The 19,278-nt window shown below is 40.3% G+C and overlaps 1 protein-coding gene across 2 annotated transcripts; it reads left to right on the forward strand.

The window, feature by feature from the left end:
- Positions 1–2,377: 2,377 nt before the first annotated feature.
- RUFY1 (RUN and FYVE domain containing 1) lies at positions 2,378–19,072 on the forward strand. 2 transcript variants are annotated; one of them, XM_059825180.1, is made up of 18 exons: positions 2,378–2,645; positions 5,918–6,091; positions 6,421–6,538; positions 7,134–7,235; positions 7,555–7,678; positions 8,789–8,847; positions 9,586–9,651; positions 10,268–10,337; positions 11,288–11,389; positions 11,814–11,930; positions 12,604–12,771; positions 14,335–14,432; positions 14,891–15,010; positions 15,808–15,937; positions 16,771–16,865; positions 17,311–17,359; positions 17,553–17,630; positions 18,387–19,072. In XM_059825180.1, the coding sequence occupies exons 1-18, from the start codon at positions 2,378–2,380 to the stop codon at positions 18,528–18,530; spliced, it is 2,082 nt and encodes a 693-aa protein (XP_059681163.1). In that variant the 3' UTR covers positions 18,531–19,072. The 2 variants fall into 2 exon arrangements, with proteins under 2 accessions (XP_059681163.1, XP_059681164.1); XM_059825181.1 differs by having other exon boundaries at positions 2,572–2,596.
- Positions 19,073–19,278: the final 206 nt, after the last annotated feature.

The following is a 19,278-nucleotide window of genomic DNA, read 5'->3' on the forward strand; positions in this document are numbered from 1 at the left end:
AGCAAGGCCATGCAAGATCTGCATAAAAAAGGAACTGAATTTCACTTAGGTCAGACAGCTTCATAATGATACTTTCTCTTTAGAAGTATCTTGTTGATTTCTATGGTTAGGAAAAGCAAAAAGTAGTGAGTCACTTAGTTCCCTGACTAACTTTTCAGTGAGCCCTAACAATTTTAATTCTGAAAAATTCTACTTTTGTGATTACACAGAATTGACGTTTAGGTACTCTGGTAGACCTAGACAAGCCACATAACAGGCTTTCAAAAGAAAACACTGTTTATCTTCACATGAGTAGCAAGAGCTGGACTAGTGGTCTGTAAAGAGACTGCAGTGGTGAAATATCATCATCTGCAGAAGACAGAAGTAAAAATAAGCCCACTCTCAAAGCTAAAAGTGAATAGTGTTATTCATGCATAGTGCCCTTCCGTGATAAAGCTGTGAATCAAAACCGAAGTAACACCACGGGTTTTTTTTCCTTTTTTTTTTTAATGTGCTTAAAGCTGTATTCTATATAAACTACATTCTCCTTGGCTGCCCCAAATGACTGCTTAGGAAATTGTAAACAAAACAAACCTCTTTAACTTAGGGCTTACTTACAATGTTACAAGACTTCTTACTTGCTTTAAAAAAAGAAGTGTGAGGAAAGAGGGCACTTAATGCATTCAGTGGCTGACTTCATAACATTTAAGTAATTTTGACCAAATAGTAATAAGTGAAGCGTAACTAAATCATATGGCTGTGTAGCAAAAAAATTTTAGCAAATTTCTTATGCACAGTATAAAGTTTCCTATTTGATCTCAGCAGACACCTGAAATTAAATGATCAAATGTTTCTTTAATAGTAACATAAGAAAAGATATTTGCAGGCTAAGTGGTAGTTTCACTTAAAATTTTTACAAAACAGCTAATTGTAAGGCTGTAAAGGGGAGTCTGATGCATCCATTACCTTCTGGTAGCAACATACTGAGAGGTAAATAGGAGTCCTGGTTTGCTCTTATTTTCACAGTCACAAAACTTTTATGCCCTATTCTTCAGATATATTGAAAAAGAAAAGTTATTTCAATGCTTAGAATTCGGCTTTGCTTCTCTAGCCAACATTGCCCTGACTAATATTGGGGGGATAGTAAAAAGCAGAAAATCAGTATCAAGTCTTACTCAAGTCAAACAGAGGCATATTCATATAGTCAACTGCAAGATAGAAACCTACAAAGCTATTAGAAACTACTTCCTTATAAACACAGCCAAATACTGCTGAAGACCTCAAGATGAAATAAAACTTACCTCTATAGCCTTTTAGCAAAAGTAGCTTAAAGCCTATACTTAGCTCATATGAATCATGGGTGAATAAGAGGCTGCTGATCTCTGAATTCTCAACAAAAATATAAGAGTTTCCCTGTGCTTTGTGGAACAAAAGTTGTTAAATTTTCAGTGTTTGAGAAGCCAAGAGGATGGAATGAATCTTAAAGTATCTTACAGTAGAACAACTAAGATACAGACTCGAAGATTTATTTTGCTGCAAGACTACTGAAATTAATCTTCAACTCTCCTATTCCCTCCTCCTTCCCACATTTTTTAAGAACAAAACCTTTCCTCTATGTAGCAAAAAAGCTAATGTGCAGCATCTACCATCTCATGACTGAGTAAGTGATGTATCTCAAGCACATAGAGTTTCTGGATGGAAAAATGGATAATAAGACATGCATTAGTAGACTACATCAATATTTGAGAGACACAGTAAGGTCAAATTTTCATACTAGGTAATTTCTGTTCCCCTTCTTGATAAATCTTTTCCAGCAAACAGAGCCCAAATACATTAATGAAGTAGCCTTACTGACTACAGTTATTTTGTAACGGCAGTGATGCGAGCAAGCACTTTTCACAACAGTGAACTTGTCATACCAATCCACCATTTTAATCAAGTTACGATGACTTGAATTATAGGCAGAGTAAAGACCTCTTTGTCATAACTGCATAAACCCAGGATTTCAAAAGGTACTATACATTTTCTAATTGAAAATTGTGTTTAGGAACACAGCAATAAAAACCTATAAAGTTATTTTTGTGACTTTCAGAACTCGTTCAAAAGTAAACTCTTTCTTCGTCTTCCCCCCACACCCTGACTCTTCAACTCAGAACATCAGGCAAACTGCTCCGTTCTGGAAAGGCTTGTCTTACAGTGCTGCTTATGCATGCAGCTGCTTTAAAATCGTTCTCTTGGCTCTCCGGCACCTGCGGGCGGGCAGGCAGGCAGGCAGGGAGGCAGGGAGGGAGGGAGGGAGGGAGGCAGGGAGGCAGGCAGGGAGGGAGGCAGGGAGGGAGGGCGGACGTGGGGCTGCCGACTCGATTGCTCATGACTAGTGTCATATGACACGTTAAAGATGGCTGAAGGGGAGAGTTGCACCGCATCTGCCGCGGAAATAAAAGACGACTTCGAGATCATTGACAAAAAACAGATTCCCAACGCCACTGAGTTGAAAAGCGAGGAAAAAGAGAAAACGGAAGAAGCCAGGTGGTCTGCTCCTATCTTGTCGCTGGCCAAGAAAGCCTCGGAAAACTTAGCGCTGAGCTATGGCAACGCTCTGAAGTCTGCATCTTTGGTAGGATTCATATCCAAACCCGTCAGCAATGACAGCACAGCAAAAACAAGTATGGTTATGTTTATTTAGTAAACTTGCTTTTATGGTGCACAAATAAGTTTGCTCCCGTAAGTGCTGTTGATCAGCGTCAGTGATGCACAGTTATGACTGAATTTATTTTTTAAAATCTGATGTTGCAGGTTTTTATTTAAGCGAAGTTATACAAACAACACGGATGTAGAACTTAAAGTTTATTATAATCAGAAGAATCCTAAACTCTTAATACATTTGGGAAATTTACTTTAGTTTTGTGCCGTAGGCTTTAATTTGATCCCTTTTCTCCCTTAAAGTTCACGGCAGCAGCAGCCTGCCTGCACTCCCAAGTGATCTAGTCAATTCGTTATCCTTCCTAGGTGTGCTCGTTCAGAGAAGGAACTATACTGTACTTCTTGTATAGCTTTCATGTCAGAAAGTGGACAAGTGAACTAAGGTATAGATTTGTTATAAATTACTTTTTAACTATGCTAAAAATGGCTTCTATTTAACCACAGCTTGCTTTATTAAACATCTGTACTTGTGGATATAGCAACCATACAAATTAACGGAACAGGTCTCAGAACTGAATTGTAAAAGGGCTTTTAGTTGAATTCATGTGGAAATTAAATCTCGGTGATAGTCATAACATGGGAACAAAAACGTTCAAATGTAGCAGTGCTTGGGCCTGGAGTCTTGCACTCCAGGCTCTCAGACTAGCACCTAATGGTTTTGGAGCAACAGAGCTTAGTTCTGCTAACTGGTGCTGACCTTTTTGGTTTTAATAATACTAAGTATTCAAGCTGGAGTTCTGTGGGGATGAATTGTGACTGCATGGCGAAGTTACTGCTGATGGACTTTTTATTTATTTGTAAAAAATCCTCAATGTTGCCTAGTCAGAGTTTGAGATTAATTCTGTCCTGAAAAAACCTAGATTCTTGTCTTTCCCTGCATCTGTAAGTCTCACACCAAACTTCTCACAGATTTGTTTCCTGGATGCCCATCTTGAGCACCTGGTGGGCAATAAAATGTTCTCTTCATGGAACTTTACCATTATCTTTCAGCTTATCATCTGTAAAGTAAGGGAAAACAACACTACCTCCCCAAATTGTTCAAAGTATTTGGATAACATGTTGATGAGTTTTATGGAAAATTCTGTAAGAAAAATATGTTCATAACTTAGATATGAAATGTGAACAGGCACTAAATCACCTATTCTACCTATTCATTATTACGTTTGACCAAGCACTATAAATTCCATTTAAAGCAGGTATTTTTAAGAAATAAGCTGAAGCCTGCAACACCACTTGTGGAAAACTAGCAACTTGTTCCCTGCTGCCATCTTTTTCCAGAGATTTTGTAACCTCTATCTGCTACTTCAGATCTGTTGATCCCATGTAAACTGTGCTGCACGCACACTATGCAGTCAGTTGGGCATATAGAAAGGCACATCATAAAGCCAGTCGCTGCCATTGAAGAAACTGTGTCCTGCCTTGCAGAGAAGGCCAGGAGCTACAAATCTACTGAATACAAATCAAGAAAGACTTGCAGTCTTGAAAGGCCAAGAGATGGAGAACTGTTAGCTTTTCTTCATGCTTCAGTGTTTTCTGACTTCAAAGTGTGCTGAATAATTACAGTAAACAAGGCATGGGGCTTCAAAAAGATGTTAAAACAAATCTGTTGAATTGAATGAGATGTGAGACTGTGTGACTGCATTCTTAAAGATTGCTGCATAATGTCTGTGATCTTTTGCACTTAGGTAACCTGATTCCTTATCTTTGAGGCTTGGCTTTGGTAACGTTTCTCAATACCTGTCTATTTTGCATGTACCAACTTGTACACAGTTTTGCAAAAGATGTACTTGACTGTGTAAACTTGCAACAGTCTAAAAGATATTGTTCAAGTAATTATTTAATACAATCCCTTATTAAGACACTGTTCAATTTAAATTTGTGCTCGTAAAGAACATTTCATCCACAGTATTAATTTTTTTTTTTTTTTTTTTTTTTTTGTGGATAATACAATATGCGTATCTTTAGCAAGGCTTACAAACAAAGTATTCCTGATAAAGTAAAAATTCAAATTCAGGAAACCATCAAAATAAGTTGGTATTGGTACTGAAACACCCCAATAGCCAAAAAAAGTCACTGATTTTCTGTTCCTGCAGTCATGTTTTTTTGTGTTGCTCCTGTGTAACCTGACAATATCGACATCAAAATTCAGAATATTACAGCCCTTTTAATTCTCAGTCTCATCGCAAGACATTATGTGCAATTTTGAGGCATCCATTACATTGACTATAGTCATTGATACAATAGGCTACTGAGAAGACAGGACTTCGTGTGCTTTGTGATTCTTAAGATCAATTGATTAGAATGACTCCCTGTTCTCACTCTTCTGATACGGGAAGACTTTTGTTTGTTGTAATTATGTGCACAAAAAGGAAGGTAATAATGAAAATTAGTACCCAAAGAGACTTTTGCATGGTGTTAGGATGCATTAAAAATCTTGCTTGTGACTGACTACCTTTTTGACTTGGTCTTCTGCAACTGCAATTTCTGCAAGGGAGAATGACCCTGTTTGATCCACTTGTGACAGCAGGAATCTCCTAACGCCACAGCGTTGGCTCAAAAGATGATTTAGGAGGCCATTGGTCTGCGGTTGGCAGCCTCTGTCAGAACCTGTTGTTGACTGGACAAAAAGCGGTAGCTGGCAGCCTGGTTTTTGCCTCACCCTCCTTCAGGTTCGAAGGAGGAGGGCCTGTCCCGCCGTGGCGGGGAGGCGCTGGCGAAGGGCGCTCGCCTCCCTCGGCGTTAGCGGGGCCACACAGCAGACACTCTTTCTAAAATGGCGCCTGGCGCGGCCCGCCCTCGCCGCGCTCGGTCTCGCGAGAGTTCCCGGCGGCGGGGGTGGCGCGTGTGCTGTTGCCGTGGTAACGCGGGTGGGGAGGGGTCGCCTCAGCCCGCGGTGGGGGGCTGCCCTCCAGCGCCGCGCCCCCCCGCCCAGGTAGGGCCCTGCCGCGGCGGGCCCGGGGGAGGGGGCCGTGCCGCGTCCCCCCGGGGGCGGCGGGCGCTGGGAGCGGCAGAGCCGAGGCAGCGGCCCCGCTCCTCCCCCGGTGTCAGTTCTCCATCCGCGCGTTGGGGGGATTCACCCAGACGGTGTCCAGCACCCAGCTCTCCTCAAGCCGTTCACCTCCGCAAGATGGAGACCAAGACGGGGAGGCACCGCTCCCGTCAGCGCTGTGAGGGGTCAGGAGGAGTGCCTTTCTAAAACCGGCTTTTCCTTCTCCACCCGTCTCCCCCCGCCCAGGTGCGCGGTACCACGCCATGGAGGAGCGCGCCAACCTCATGAACATGATGAAGCTCAGTATCAAAATCCTCATCCAGTCGGCCCTGAGCCTGGGCCGGACCCTGGACTCCGACTTCCCTCCCCTGCAGCAGTTCTTCGTGGTGCTGGAGCACTGCCTCAAGCACGGGCTGAAAGGTGGGTGCCCGCTCCCCCGCGCTGAGGAGAGGCAGGTGAATGAGGCTGTGTCGTGTCTGGCGGTGTCTCCGGTTCAACTTCTGTGTGACATTAACGTTAATCACGTACGCCGTATGATGCTGATCAGTATTACGGATAAAACAACGTGGTTACCTTCTGATATACCCTGTATTTTGTGCCTCCTAAACTGCCAAGGTATTTTTAATGCCCCCTTTTTGTTGACGTACTAGGAGCTGGTAAGACAAAGTAAAACGTAGACTAAAATTTGTGATTCTGGAGTTGGAAGCCTGTCACTTTTCCTCACAAACTTCTCTGTATACTCCCTTTAGTGAAGAAGACTTTTATTGGACAGAACAAATCGTTTTTTGGTCCTTTGGAGCTAGTGGAAAAACTTTGTCCTGAAGCATCAGATATAGCAACTAGTGTTAAAAATCTGCCAGAGTTGAAGTAAGTTGATTGTTGGGGATGATGCATTTCACTTATAGTGCTGGAAAAAAGAGTCCTTTGTGTAGTCTCTTGCCTTCCTTAACGAGATCTTGTTCCCGAAGAGAAAAATAGGGCATGTAGGAGGCATTGACTTCTCCAAGAGATAAGGAGGACATCTCAAAATACTCTGTGCTTCTGACTGAAACAATGCTGTCGGATTAAAAACTAGCATTTGAAAATTTCCGTAAGCTTGCTAAAAATAACTAGAGTCTTCACAGATACTCTCTTTCCTCTTCTTTCCCTCACTTTTATGGCTTTGTCTAATTTTGTGCATGTGCTAGTAGTACTTCATTTGGGTAATTCAGGATGATGAAAAGAGACTAGTTTTAATGCTAGGATGCATCAATAGTTGGCTTATGGTGGTTGTTGAAAATATGTATGCCTTTCCAAGTTAGGAAGATTTTACAATATACTTTCTGTTCACTGAAACAATGGGATTTACTCAAATGCTTCTGTGTTCTGGAGAGGCTGCTTTGTAAAGGGAGAATTTTGAATTGTAGAAATCTAGTTAATAAACCTTCTTGTTTTTACCAAAACATGCAACTTTTCATTTTAGGACTGCTGTAGGAAGAGGAAGGGCTTGGCTTTATCTAGCACTCATGCAAAAGAAACTGGCAGATTATCTCAAAGTACTGTTGGACCATAAGCATCTATTAAGGTAACAGAACAGATATATGTAGATTGTATTCACTGAACCACTGAAACCTTGCATTGCTGTACTAAGAGGTCATTAATTGACCAGTTTAAGCTTTTTCTTGCAACCTGCAGAGGAGCAAGTTGTTCATTGTTTTTGCAGTGAACCTACAGAGGAACAAGTAGAGTATTTTCTGTGAGAGTTCTGCATCTTCCACCTTATGCAATAAATTAGCAAAGAGGGAGTTTTATAAGGACTACGTTACTATTTGTATGATTTCAGTGATGGAAGCACCATTATAATTGTTATGATGTGCAGTGATGCCTTACCATATTTCTTCTAGTGAATTTTACGAACCTGATGCATTGATGATGGAGGAGGAAGGAGCAGTCATTGTGGGTCTGCTAGTTGGACTGAATGTTATTGATGCAAACCTTTGCTTAAAAGGAGAAGACTTGGACTCCCAGGTGAAGATTAAAGCTTAACTAAGATCAGTCTGTATAAGATACCAGTAGAATTAAGTACATCTATAAATACTTTACTGAGATGGATCCAGGATTCTTAAATGTGTTATGCAGCCAGGGTTTGCCATTGTTTTCATAAGCGGGCATTTGAATGTCTTATGATAAATCAAAATTGGATGAACTAGCCTAATTACAAGAGAGACGTTGTCAAGATCAATCTGCTAGGGAGCTTTTGTTTTGAGGGGGAATGGTGGTTTCCTTTTGGCTTTGGGGTGCGTGTGGAGGGGTAGTTGTCACATACCTCTGCTGCTTTAATGAAACAGCCCAGGAGTATAAGGAATGTTTTGAGGTATTTGTGGTCCAAACAAATAAATGCCTTACATGAATCTGTGCTTAATTTACTGTGAGTATCTTGTAATTTGAGACCATGTCCTCTTTCAGACAATCTGGTTTACTTTTCAATTAGGTAAACTTTGACAAAATGGGTCAGTAGCATTGCAGAAGTCTAACTCTCTTTCTAAGCTGTAAATTAAAAATATATGTTGCTGTAATTTTATTCTTATTAACCTTTTTGTTCTTTAAAAGATAACATTGCAGAAAGTAATGTTGAAATTATCCTGCCTGTTCTACAAATTATGAACATGGCTAACTATTAATGTCTTTATAAGAACTCAAAGAATTGCTTAAATGTCATATCTCCGCAAGATACTGTGTTTGTTTTTAGAAAGCATGATTTAAGCTCTCTTTTCTTTTTCTGCTTTTTTGGGTGGGGGATGGGGTGGCAGAAATATCATGTGTGGAAGCTTGTCTTGTTTCCCATGTTGAATCAAAAAAAAAAAGTACCTAAGTATCCATCTCCTTAAGTAGTGATTTATGGAAATACTGTCAAAACTAATAACTGCTAGAAACTGAGCACACTGAATATGGTTATTTTGATGCTTTTATGACAAACACTAGCTTGTACGTTTGTTTCAGCTGGGAAGAGTATAGGTATTATCTGTCTTTCTAAACTTAAACTTCAGATGTTTACCTTTTTCTAAATATAAAGTAATGCTTGCTGCTATGCAGAATTGCACTGTGAAGGTATGTTAATGTCTTAAATATATTTTTCAGGTTGGAGTGATTGATTTTTCCTTGTACCTTAAGGAAGCGCAGGACAGTGATGGCAAACAGTATGTATGGTGAATTAGTGATTCTAAATTGGTACGTTTTTTGCAGAACAAACCTGTCATACAGTTTGTGCGAGCACGTGAGTGCTAGAGATCTTAAACTCTTTTAATCATCCAAAAAAGAGAATCCAAAGTAGATTTTATTAGCTAATCAAAAGTACTAACTTTCAAAGTCTGAGCCCATGGTAGTTTTAACAACAATACAGTGTGGAGAGTTTGTGTCTTGAGCTGGAACCAAATTAAAAGCACCCAAAATTTTAGGTTGTGTTTTTATTGGGTTTTAGGAGACGTGATCTGCCAGGTCAGCCACTACTAAATCACTGCTTTGGTTTTAAGCAGTGTTTCAGAAACACTCTCAATTAAGTAGCTGTCTTTGTGGGAGAGATCAGTTACAGAGGGAAAAAAAAAAAACCTTTTAGGTGAAATGTTAGGTGAATTAGAGACCGCAACTTTTAGCATCACCATATCTAGAAGACCTGTAGTGAATGGAGGGGACTTCCTAGTTTGTGTGCTTCCTGCACTTCAGAGCACTTAACTGTTTAGCTGCTGAGGAGAAGCAGCTAAACAGCTGCTTCATCTCCCTAGTGCTTCTGGTCTAGCTCAGGCACAAGTATTGTTATAAGAAAAGGAGAAAAGGTTTTAACTCAGTTTGCAAGTCTATACTGAAAACTGTACTACAAATTAACACTTTAGAATGAAGGAGTTTCTTCTCAATCAATAAATTCTCACTTTTACAACTAGAGATGGAGGGATTACAGCTGTCCTTGACCAGAAGCATTATGTGGAAGAACTTAACCGACATCTAAGGTGGGATTTTCATCTATTCTAATGTATAAACACTTGTCCTGTTTAGCTTTTCCAGTTTGGCTTTAAATGTCTCTGCTATCAGTCTTGTAGATTTTTGTCTGATATTGAAATGCCTTTTCTGATTATTTCCCAAAGTCTTAGTTTCATTTTGTAATCTTACTTTTCTGATGGCATATGCACTGCAGAAAACAAGTCTGTGTAATAGTTGACTTTTTTGAGACTTACTAAATATTAACAGAAGATTTTGGAGCTACTTTTTCAAGAGAAAACTATTACAAGTGCATCTGAAAATTCATTCTTTAGAGGAAGAGTCTCTGTTCTTCCCCCATAGGTTGTTCAGTGGGAGGAGCAGGCCTCACTGACCCTATTGAGGGGTAAGAGAGGTGTTAAGACTGCAAAAGCTAAGCCAGAACATGGCTGCCAACTGTAGGGAAATGCATGGTCCTCTCAGAGCTTAAGAGGGACAGTTGTCCTTCCTCTGAGTTTTTTGCCAGCTCACCAAAATATTTCATTGTTAACAAATGCAAGAGGGTAAAAGTATGGTTGAGGACTGGAATAAATGTTGAACACTGGCACTTGCTTTATTGTTTTTATGCATCTCTTTGCCTTGCTGCAGTTGCACAGTTGCAGATCTTCAAAACAAAATAGACTGTTTGGAAAAAACCAATTCAAAACTCCAGGAAGAGGTTTGTGTCTGGTCTGTTAAATATTTCTCATAGCTGTTTTCCATCAGAAGCAAAACTCTGTAAGAATATACCTTAGACCTAATATTTGAGTTGATACTAATGAAGTATGGGGGATTGGTAGGACTGGCATGAGTTGGCACATGGGGAAAGCTCTGTGGAAAGCTTCTACATTACATTAGTTGTTAAAATGCTTTTGGGCACCTATTTGTTAGACGGGTTTCCTTAATCAAGTTTTTTATCTCGCAATGGTGTCTCCACTCAAAAGTAATCATACCACTGTAATCAACATGATTTGTCCCTCTTCCTTCTGCACATACGTGTGTGTATGTATTTGTCATGTGAGTTACAGAACTCAGAAGAAAGAGAAGGAAAAGAATCACATTTCAATTTCAATTAGGAAATCTTTCCTAGCTGGGAACTGAAATAGAATCCAGCAGCATGCATGATAATGGTTGTTTTGGGTTTTGTGGTGGTGATGTTTTACTGGGGTTTTTTTATATATATGAGTTCAGAGTGTATCTGTGTAGTCCAATTTCCAATACTTTTTGGGGTATCTCTGCTTGAAAATGCCATAAGGTTCCATCAGTGAATGTCAGCCCTGACTTGCTGTATGACTTCTAGTTCATACCAGAATGAATACCACAGATCACAGATCTGTGGTGGATTTTAGCCTTTTACGCTAGGATGCATTTCTTTGCACAGTTAAAATTTAAAAACAATTGATGAGGGCGTGAGGCAGACGTGAACAAATGGTGGTGGGCTTATCAGTGTAGGTTGTACAGTGAGTATGGCTGCAAAAGCGTCAGGCCGCTTCTGAGGAGAATGAAAGGGCCGAAAGGGGAAGTGAGCAGTGCACCTGCTACAAAGGCTGAGCTACTAACTTTAGAATTCCTCCAGATGTGGCATGCTCGTACAGTGATTAAATACAGAAATGTTCTCTTTGTGAACAGCTTGCAGCAGCAACTGACCGAATTGGATCACTTCAGGAAGAGCAGCAGCAGTTAAAACAACAAAATGAATTAATTCGTGAACGGAGTGAAAAAAGTGTAGAGGTGGGACACCTATTTAAAGATTATGAGGATCCTTAAAATAAGTGATCTCTTTTGATCAACTGTAGTTAGTGCTCTCAAAAGCACTTTGAACTGGAATGCTAAGCACAGTTTAGCATGCTACCATGTAGATCACTGTTTTTGTGTATAATATGCACAGGCATTAGATTTTGCTGTTCTTTACTACACACTTAAACATATACTTGCAGAAGGGAGAAAGCATTAAAGATATTAGAATGGTTTATTTTTATTTTTACTCTATTCTTTGAAATGTCAGCTTATTAACATTTGCCAGCTTATTGTAAAATAGTAGGATTTTACTTGAAATAGCACATAGAAATACTGTGTTACACACAAGAACTTAAGGCATACATTAAATACATAGCTTTGTGATCTTATGTGGCTTTTTTGCTAATGTTTCTTGTAGGTAACAAAAGAGGATACAAAAGTAGAATTGGATACTTACAAGCAGTCACGCCAGGGTCTTGATGAAATGTACAGTGATATTTGGAAGCAGTTGAAAGAAGAAAAAAAAATTAGGCTGGTAAGGAAACTTAACTGTAGAAAGTGAAATGAAAGATACAGGCTTCTGCCTACTTTAAGGTAGCATTGCAAATATAAAATGTACGCTGTGCACTTTTTGCATCTCTTCAGAATTCATAAAGGAATTGCAAGCAAGATGCTGGACATTGGTCCTTAATAGTGTCTGTAAAGAACTGGAAATGAGGGCTTTTGGAATGCTGAAAATAAAAGGTCTTTCCCTGTTTAAGAACTTACCAGCATTATTATAGCAGAGGCCAAGATCAAAACAAAAAGAGGCAACTATCTTTATGGAGGAAACATGGTATATGCACAACAGTCACTTGCACAGTGAACTGCTGATTAGTGACTGGTGAAGAGGCTGCTCAGCCTTGCCGAAGCCCATGGCTCTAAGTCAACCCAGTTCCAGCTGCCAGGAGAAATGCTTCATTTGACAGGCCGCTAATTACACACTGAGCTCTACACTTCATGCCAGCCAGCAGATCTGCACCCTTGCCCTCATCTGGAGAGCTGAAATAGTAGTTAATGTATTATTTGAGACCTAACTCGTCTGTAAAATCATAGCTCAGTATTATCTCAGAGTAATATATAGTTTGTATATGGGGTTATATGGGTTTTGGAAATGCTTATCCCTGACATATGACTACATAGCAGTAACTAGAAAATCTCTTTGTAAGGAACTAGAGAAAGAGCTGGAGCTACAGATTGGAATGAAAACAGAAATGGAAATTGCCATGAAACTTCTGGAAAAAGATACTCATGAAAAACAAGACACTTTGGTTGCACTTCGCCAACAGTTAGAAGAAGTGAAGGCTATTAACTTGCAGATGTTCCACAAATCTCAGGTATGTGCATAGTGGAGAATAGAAAGAACAGCAGTAGTGGTGGTCTCTTACACATTAATTGTGCATTGGAGATGCATATGCACTTATATGCATCTGAATTAATGCTTAGATGCAACAATTTTCTTAAGAATATCTATTTTTAAACTGTTTAATTTTTTTATTATGCTTCATTATTGGTATTATACTGGGTATGTTTGGAAAGAAAGGGGGTTTCCTTGAGTATGCTGCATAGTGTGCCATAGGATCATCCAGGAAATGCTGAGACAAATGGAGAGCCCTCAGGGGGAAGAAGGTGTTCGCAAGGGTCCTTTGTTTTAACCACTGAATGATTAGTCTTCAAAAAAATTACTTACTGCAACCAAGAACTGTCTTGCTTCTCCTTCCCATCTGTGCTGTCTCGCCTTTCACCTGCACCACATTTAACACTGTTTACTGTAGAAACAGACAGTAAGCTGCTCTAAACCAATAGAAAACTATCGGTTATTTTTGTCTATCTGCTGTAGTCTGTACCCAGATGGTCAGCTGAGTGCTACAGCCAGTGGGAAGGCAACACTGGATTTGGGGAGGGAGGAGGTCTGTGGTCAGGCTGGCCTCTGGAGCTACCAAAAAGTTGTTGGATTGGTTTAGGTATTTTGTTACACCCCCTTTAGCATTAAGACCTGGCTCTGCAGATGTAAGATGGTTAGAGAAGTAAAATGAAAAACACTTCGCTTTCTGGGCCTCTCTTCCTTCCTCAGTCTTTTCCTTACCCTGGCAGTTTTTAGAGTTTACTTTCTCCATCTTTTGTGTCACATCTGTTGCAGGGGTTTGGGGATGTTTTTGTGTTTTTTGTTATTGTTTGGATGGGTGGTGGTGTTTTCTCTTGGTTTTTTTCAATTGGACAAAAATATACTGATAGGCATTTCTACAAGGAAGTGATGGAGTAGCAGTGTTCACACAAAATATACAGAGCTTGTCTCCATGAATGAAACAAGAGTTTAACTAGATTTCCCCTCTCATAACTGGTGCCATAAATCCAGAGGGGATTTCTCTCAATTTTGATGGACTGTTTCCTGATGCCTGTTCAGGCTTTATCCAGGCCTTTGCCTCCTTCACAGATGCACAGAAACTTGCAAGGCAATGGGCAGTGAAACCCCAGTGCTGAGGTATGCCTTTGCTTTCAAAAGCAGTGTTTATTTTGTATTTTCTTTGGCTTCCTGGTTCCATGCCCACTGAGTGCAGTTGGTAAATTCAAATCATAATTTATATTCTCATTCTGTCAATTTAATCTGATAATTTATTTCTTCAAGCTCATTTCTAAAGGGAAGATTTTTGGCTTGTAGCTGATCTCATAGGTCAAAACTTAGAACAATTAAGTTGTTTTCCTGGGCTCTTAACAAAACAAGTTGAGGACTGTCTGCTCTGGCATTATCAGCATTTTGTTGTACATTCCAGTTAGCAGGCGTGGCCTGTAACAAGCTAAACATTCTTTATCTAGTAGCAGACTTTCATTAAACACTAACACTTTGTGCTTTAGAAAACTAAAATATATTACCTGGAATATCTATTCACTTATTCCTACAGAATGCAGAGTGTTCATTACAACAGAAAACAGAAGCAATATCGTCTTTTGAAGGAAAAACAAATGAGATGATGTCCTCTATGAAACAAATGGAAGAGAGGTAATAATTACAAGCTCAAAAAGTCAATGCTGAAGTCAGTAGAAAGTTTCCAACTGGAACCTTTATAGGATGACCTTCCATACACCTCCTATAGACATTTGGGCATGCCTGCCAACATGGCATTCTTTTTCCTTTCTTCTCCTTATCACCCTCTGCGATTGCCTGTTCTCTTTTCCCAAGCAAACATGCCTGTAATTGACCCATTCGAAAACCATAGCTCTTTCCGTAGGCCGGCTGTTTAAAAACATGTTGACTTTAGTTTAAGAACAGGTATGACTCTCGCTTTTGGGGTTTTTTTGCAGAAACAGTTGCTTTCAAAAGTATTTTTCTTCTCCACTAGCATTTTCAGTTCAAGCTTTTATAAAGATCTGTATGGTAAATCTAAAAGAACAGAATGAGAGGGTGTAGGTAAGGAGTATGTGAATTGACAACAAATGTACATGTTCCTTACTTTGTAGATTGCAGCATGCAGAAAAGGCAAGGCAGGCTGCGGAAGAAAGATGCAACAAGATGAAGCAAGAGCTTGCTGGCAGGCTTGACACTTGTCGGCAACAGATGTCCCAACTGGACAGCAAATGGTATTTAATCTGATCGGGTTTTCTTTTTCCCTTCTGCCATTTCTTTCAGAAGTGCTTTCTACTCCTTTCATGCTAAGGTCTAAAGAGGGGTAGGTTTGAATTATACTGGGTTCAGCAAGTATTGACAGAAGTATGCAAGATCTAGCAAAGCACAGCACTTCTGTGTAGTGAACAGTTAGCATGAGGATTTTGAAATGTTTTTTTTCCAGAACAATTTAGAGCACAGAGTGCCAGTAGAAATCTGATCATTCTGACTAGCAATAGAGCTTTCAATTGCTTTTTTAGTAAATCAGCAGATAGATACGGTCATGCTTGTAGGCTGAGCATATAAATGACTGTCATCCAAATGGATTGGAGTTTTTGGAGGGGTTTGGGGGTTGGGGAGCATCCTGGTGTTCTTAGGGAATGTTAATCTTCTAGAGATTTCTGATACCTATAGAAAATGCTTCTTTCACTGTTCAGACTTCAGAGTAGAGTGTCATTTTTAAACATGGCTGTTTAAACACAGGTAGTCAAATATGTACTTGTGGAGATTGGTTTTGGTTTTCTGTTCGTTGGTTTTTTTTTTTTTTTCCTAGCCATTCATTGCAGCTTGTTTTCTGTGACCTGAAAATGCTAATACAGTTTTTGATGTCTGCTGCCATCATAACATCCCAGTTCTTTCCTTTCCCAGAACACCACTCTAGTTTTTGCCCTCTTTTGGACAAGGTTTCTTTTTCTCATACTGTTGCTATCCTTAAGTGCTATAGGATATTTTTCTGCTATAGGGTTTCTTAGAATTAATTCTTTTTAAATAGCTCAACTCTGGAAAAGGAGTTAAAATCCGAAAAGGAACAGAGACAAACTTTGCAAAGAGAACTACACCAAGAGAAGGATGCTACCACTCTGCTTAAAACAGAATTGCAACAAATGGAAGGACTGAAAAAGGTATGCACGGTGCAAACATGCCCAGTGTTCAGGATTACAGCTGACTTAGAATCAGTGCAAAGTTTGCATCTGTAATAGAGTATTTCTTCTATACCACTCTCCTCCGAGTGGTTTCAAAAGCTTGGCTGACATAACACAAGACTGCAGATGAAACGCCAGTACAGGGCTGATGCGATGAAAACAGCTCAGCTAGAGGTGGCTGAGGATGTTGTTTGCTCTCTGCCCTGCCTTAGCCACGCGAGCGTCTGAGCCGCTCGTCAGTCAGCAGCTGAAGCTGAGGTGGGATAGCTGGGGACAAAAAGCTCATCAGCTGTCCCATGGTGAAATACCCCTGCTCAGGTAGGAAATGGCAAGTTCAGAGTTTTCGGTGACAGTGTGAGGTCTTTCAACTGTATGTAATAAAACAAGAACACCTTTTCAAGTGTTCAAAACAACTGAATGCAATTTACTTTCTAAGCGTGAACATTCTTGTTAATCTAAGGAGAATTTGCTCCTGTGTATCAAGCAGTTTAGATTTTGAAGGCACAGTTGTACACCAGTATCTGCCTATATGCTCATGTGTGGGCATTCCAGATATACTCAAGGATGTTTAAAGCCTGAAAATCTTGCTGTCCTTCTGGTAAATATGGTTAAATGATTTCATTGTTTGTGCTCTACAAGAATCCATGGGTAGTTCACCCATGTAATTCTAAAAATCAAGCCTTAGAAACAGGTAGCTTTGTAAAGGAGCTCATTCTTGTGAACTGCTTGGGTAGTTTGAATAGACTGTCTGATCTAGATTATCGATCAAACTTAGCACACAACAAAACTTGAATTTGTGCTTAATTTTATAGGAACTGAGAAAACTGCAAGATGAGAAGCAGCAGTTAGAGAAAGTCTGTGAGGAGCAGGAGCAAGCTCTTCAAGAAATGGGACTTCATCTCAGCCAGTAAGTTCTAGGAACTGACCTCTGAGTGATGTAACCTGGAGTATCCAAACAACACAAATAATTTTAGAACACATCCAGTCACAGAAATCAATAAACTTGAGACTTTTAGGAGGCAATTACTATACATGGGAAACTAAACAGCCATGAAATAAAAGTGCAGGAAGATCCTTGCATGAGTAAGCTGGCTGAGATAGGAAACAATACAGTAAATGCTTAGTTCTTACAGTGGAACTGTGCTTTTCCCCCATTCTTCTGAAAATACTGAAAAGGGGCAAACCCCAAGGTGACAGCACTTCCCGGTGATACCGAGGGGTTCAGAGTTGTAACAGGGAGCTGACTGAAGAATTGAGGTTAGATTCAGTGGCTGGACAGTGGAATGGCAGGTAAAATTGAACACAACTAAATGTAAAGTCATGCAGAGGGAATTTTATTTTTTTTTTCCCAGATCGAAGTTGAAGATGGAAGATATTAAAGAAGTAAATAAAGCGCTTAAGGTACTCTATGTCTCATGGATATTTTGACTAAACATATGCATTTCATTTAACAAACACCTTTAAATTTCACCATGGTTATCCTACTTTAAAAGATGGCTTGTGAAAAACACCAATAACGTTGGTGAACTGCCTTTGAATTTTATTTTATAAATTCATTTGTATCTACAGTGAGGTTTTCATTCTAATTTTCTAGGGTCATACCTGGCTGAAGGATGATGAAGCAACACACTGCAAGCAATGTGAAAAGGAGTTCTCTATCTCAAGAAGGAAGGTAGTGTTGTTCAGTGGATTATTTTTTTCCTTTTGTCACGGAAAACAAAAATTGTGCTGTTGTCTAGTTTGCTAGGGAAAACTGATGCTGCTTCAATTCCAGATCTTGTTGTCATGATAACTACACAGAGAAGCAACCTGGTATTTCCTGTCCTAAAAATAGTGTTCTTTGCTCGGGCCCTTTCCTTGGTAGGGAGCTGTTGTGGGCTGTGCTCTCTCGTGCTGTGGTTCATCTCCTTTCCCTGTTGAACTGTATGGACTGGTGCTGACAGGCCATGCTTGGTGCCTTTCAGTCGCAGGGGACTGCTGCCAGGGTCCTGCTCTGTGATTTGGGATGGCTCGGTGTGCCTGCACGGGGCTCCTGGCAGCCCAGGCACCAGATTTCCTCTGCGTAGAGCTGGGCCTCTGTGTGCTTGCCTGAAAGCCGGGGCCCAGCCGCGTGGTGATCCACACAGGGTGTGCCAGAGCGCTGCAAAATGGCAGCAGAGCGGCTTCTCCGGCTCCTGGCCAGGCCTGCTCCGCCTGTGAGCCAGGGCGAGCGAGCAGCTCCTGGTCATGGAGGGAAGCTGGGCTGTGCAGGTCTCACACCGCCTCAGGCTCAGTCCTCTGCGCAGGAGGAAGTGCTGCTGGTGGGGTTGGGCCTGTGGAAGTGGAGGGTGATGTCAGTGGACTCCAAAAGTATTTGTAAGGTCTGATTTATCTCCTCACGACACTCGGGTTTTAGGCAGCTGTGCTTATTCTACCTCTCTGTTTGTAGCATCACTGCAGAAACTGTGGGGACATCTTCTGCAACACTTGTTCCAGTAATGAACTTGCACTGCCATCGTATCCTAAACCTGTCCGTGTCTGCGATACTTGTCACACTTTACTCCTTCAGCGGTGTTCGTCTAATTCCTCCTAAGGCTTTCGGAACCTCGACAGGACCACTTTAACATTGGAAAAGTAGCCATTATTTTTTTAATTCTGGATTCCAGGCATCTTCTGTGCAGCAGACTGTCTGGTCTCTAGTATTTTCCACTGTAAGACAGAGCAGTGTAAAATAATTTGTAGGGATTATGCAAGCTAATGTTTCTCCAACTGGAATAATTAAAAAAATTAAATCAACTGTAATTTCCGTTAAAGTTCTATTTGAAACTAAACTGCAAATTTACTTTTCTGATTTTTATAGATATTTGTATTAAAATTTGTATATGGCATTTCTACATTTACTTGATCCCTCTAGATGTTGCTGTCTTTCTGCACATTAACTTCAGTTCCTCTCTATATCTTCACTGTAGGTGCTCCTGTCTGTTTCATGGGCTAGTGTACAGTTTTGTATTTGCTCTAAGCACAGAGAAGAAATGTCAATTTATGAATTGTCTATAGAAAGAGCTTTATGATGTCAATGAATGTGCCTTCAGTTCACTGCAGAGTCAAAAACTACACCTTGTACTTGTTCTGAAAGTCGCTGTGACCACAATATGTATGTAGTTACACAATAAAGCCTTTTGCAAAAACTGAAAGCAACACTGAAGTTCTGATTTTTAACAGCTGTCAGTCACGGATCCCAGAAAAGAATGTTCTTGTACTGCATGCATGTTGAGGGCTGAAGCTAGAGAAACACATCTGGAGTAACTGGCTGACATGTGTGTGCTCATGGTATTCGCCTG

The sequence above is a fragment of the Gavia stellata genome, chromosome 16, assembly GCF_030936135.1.
Source record: "Gavia stellata isolate bGavSte3 chromosome 16, bGavSte3.hap2, whole genome shotgun sequence".
Classification (NCBI taxonomy): Eukaryota; Metazoa; Chordata; class Aves; order Gaviiformes; family Gaviidae; genus Gavia; species Gavia stellata.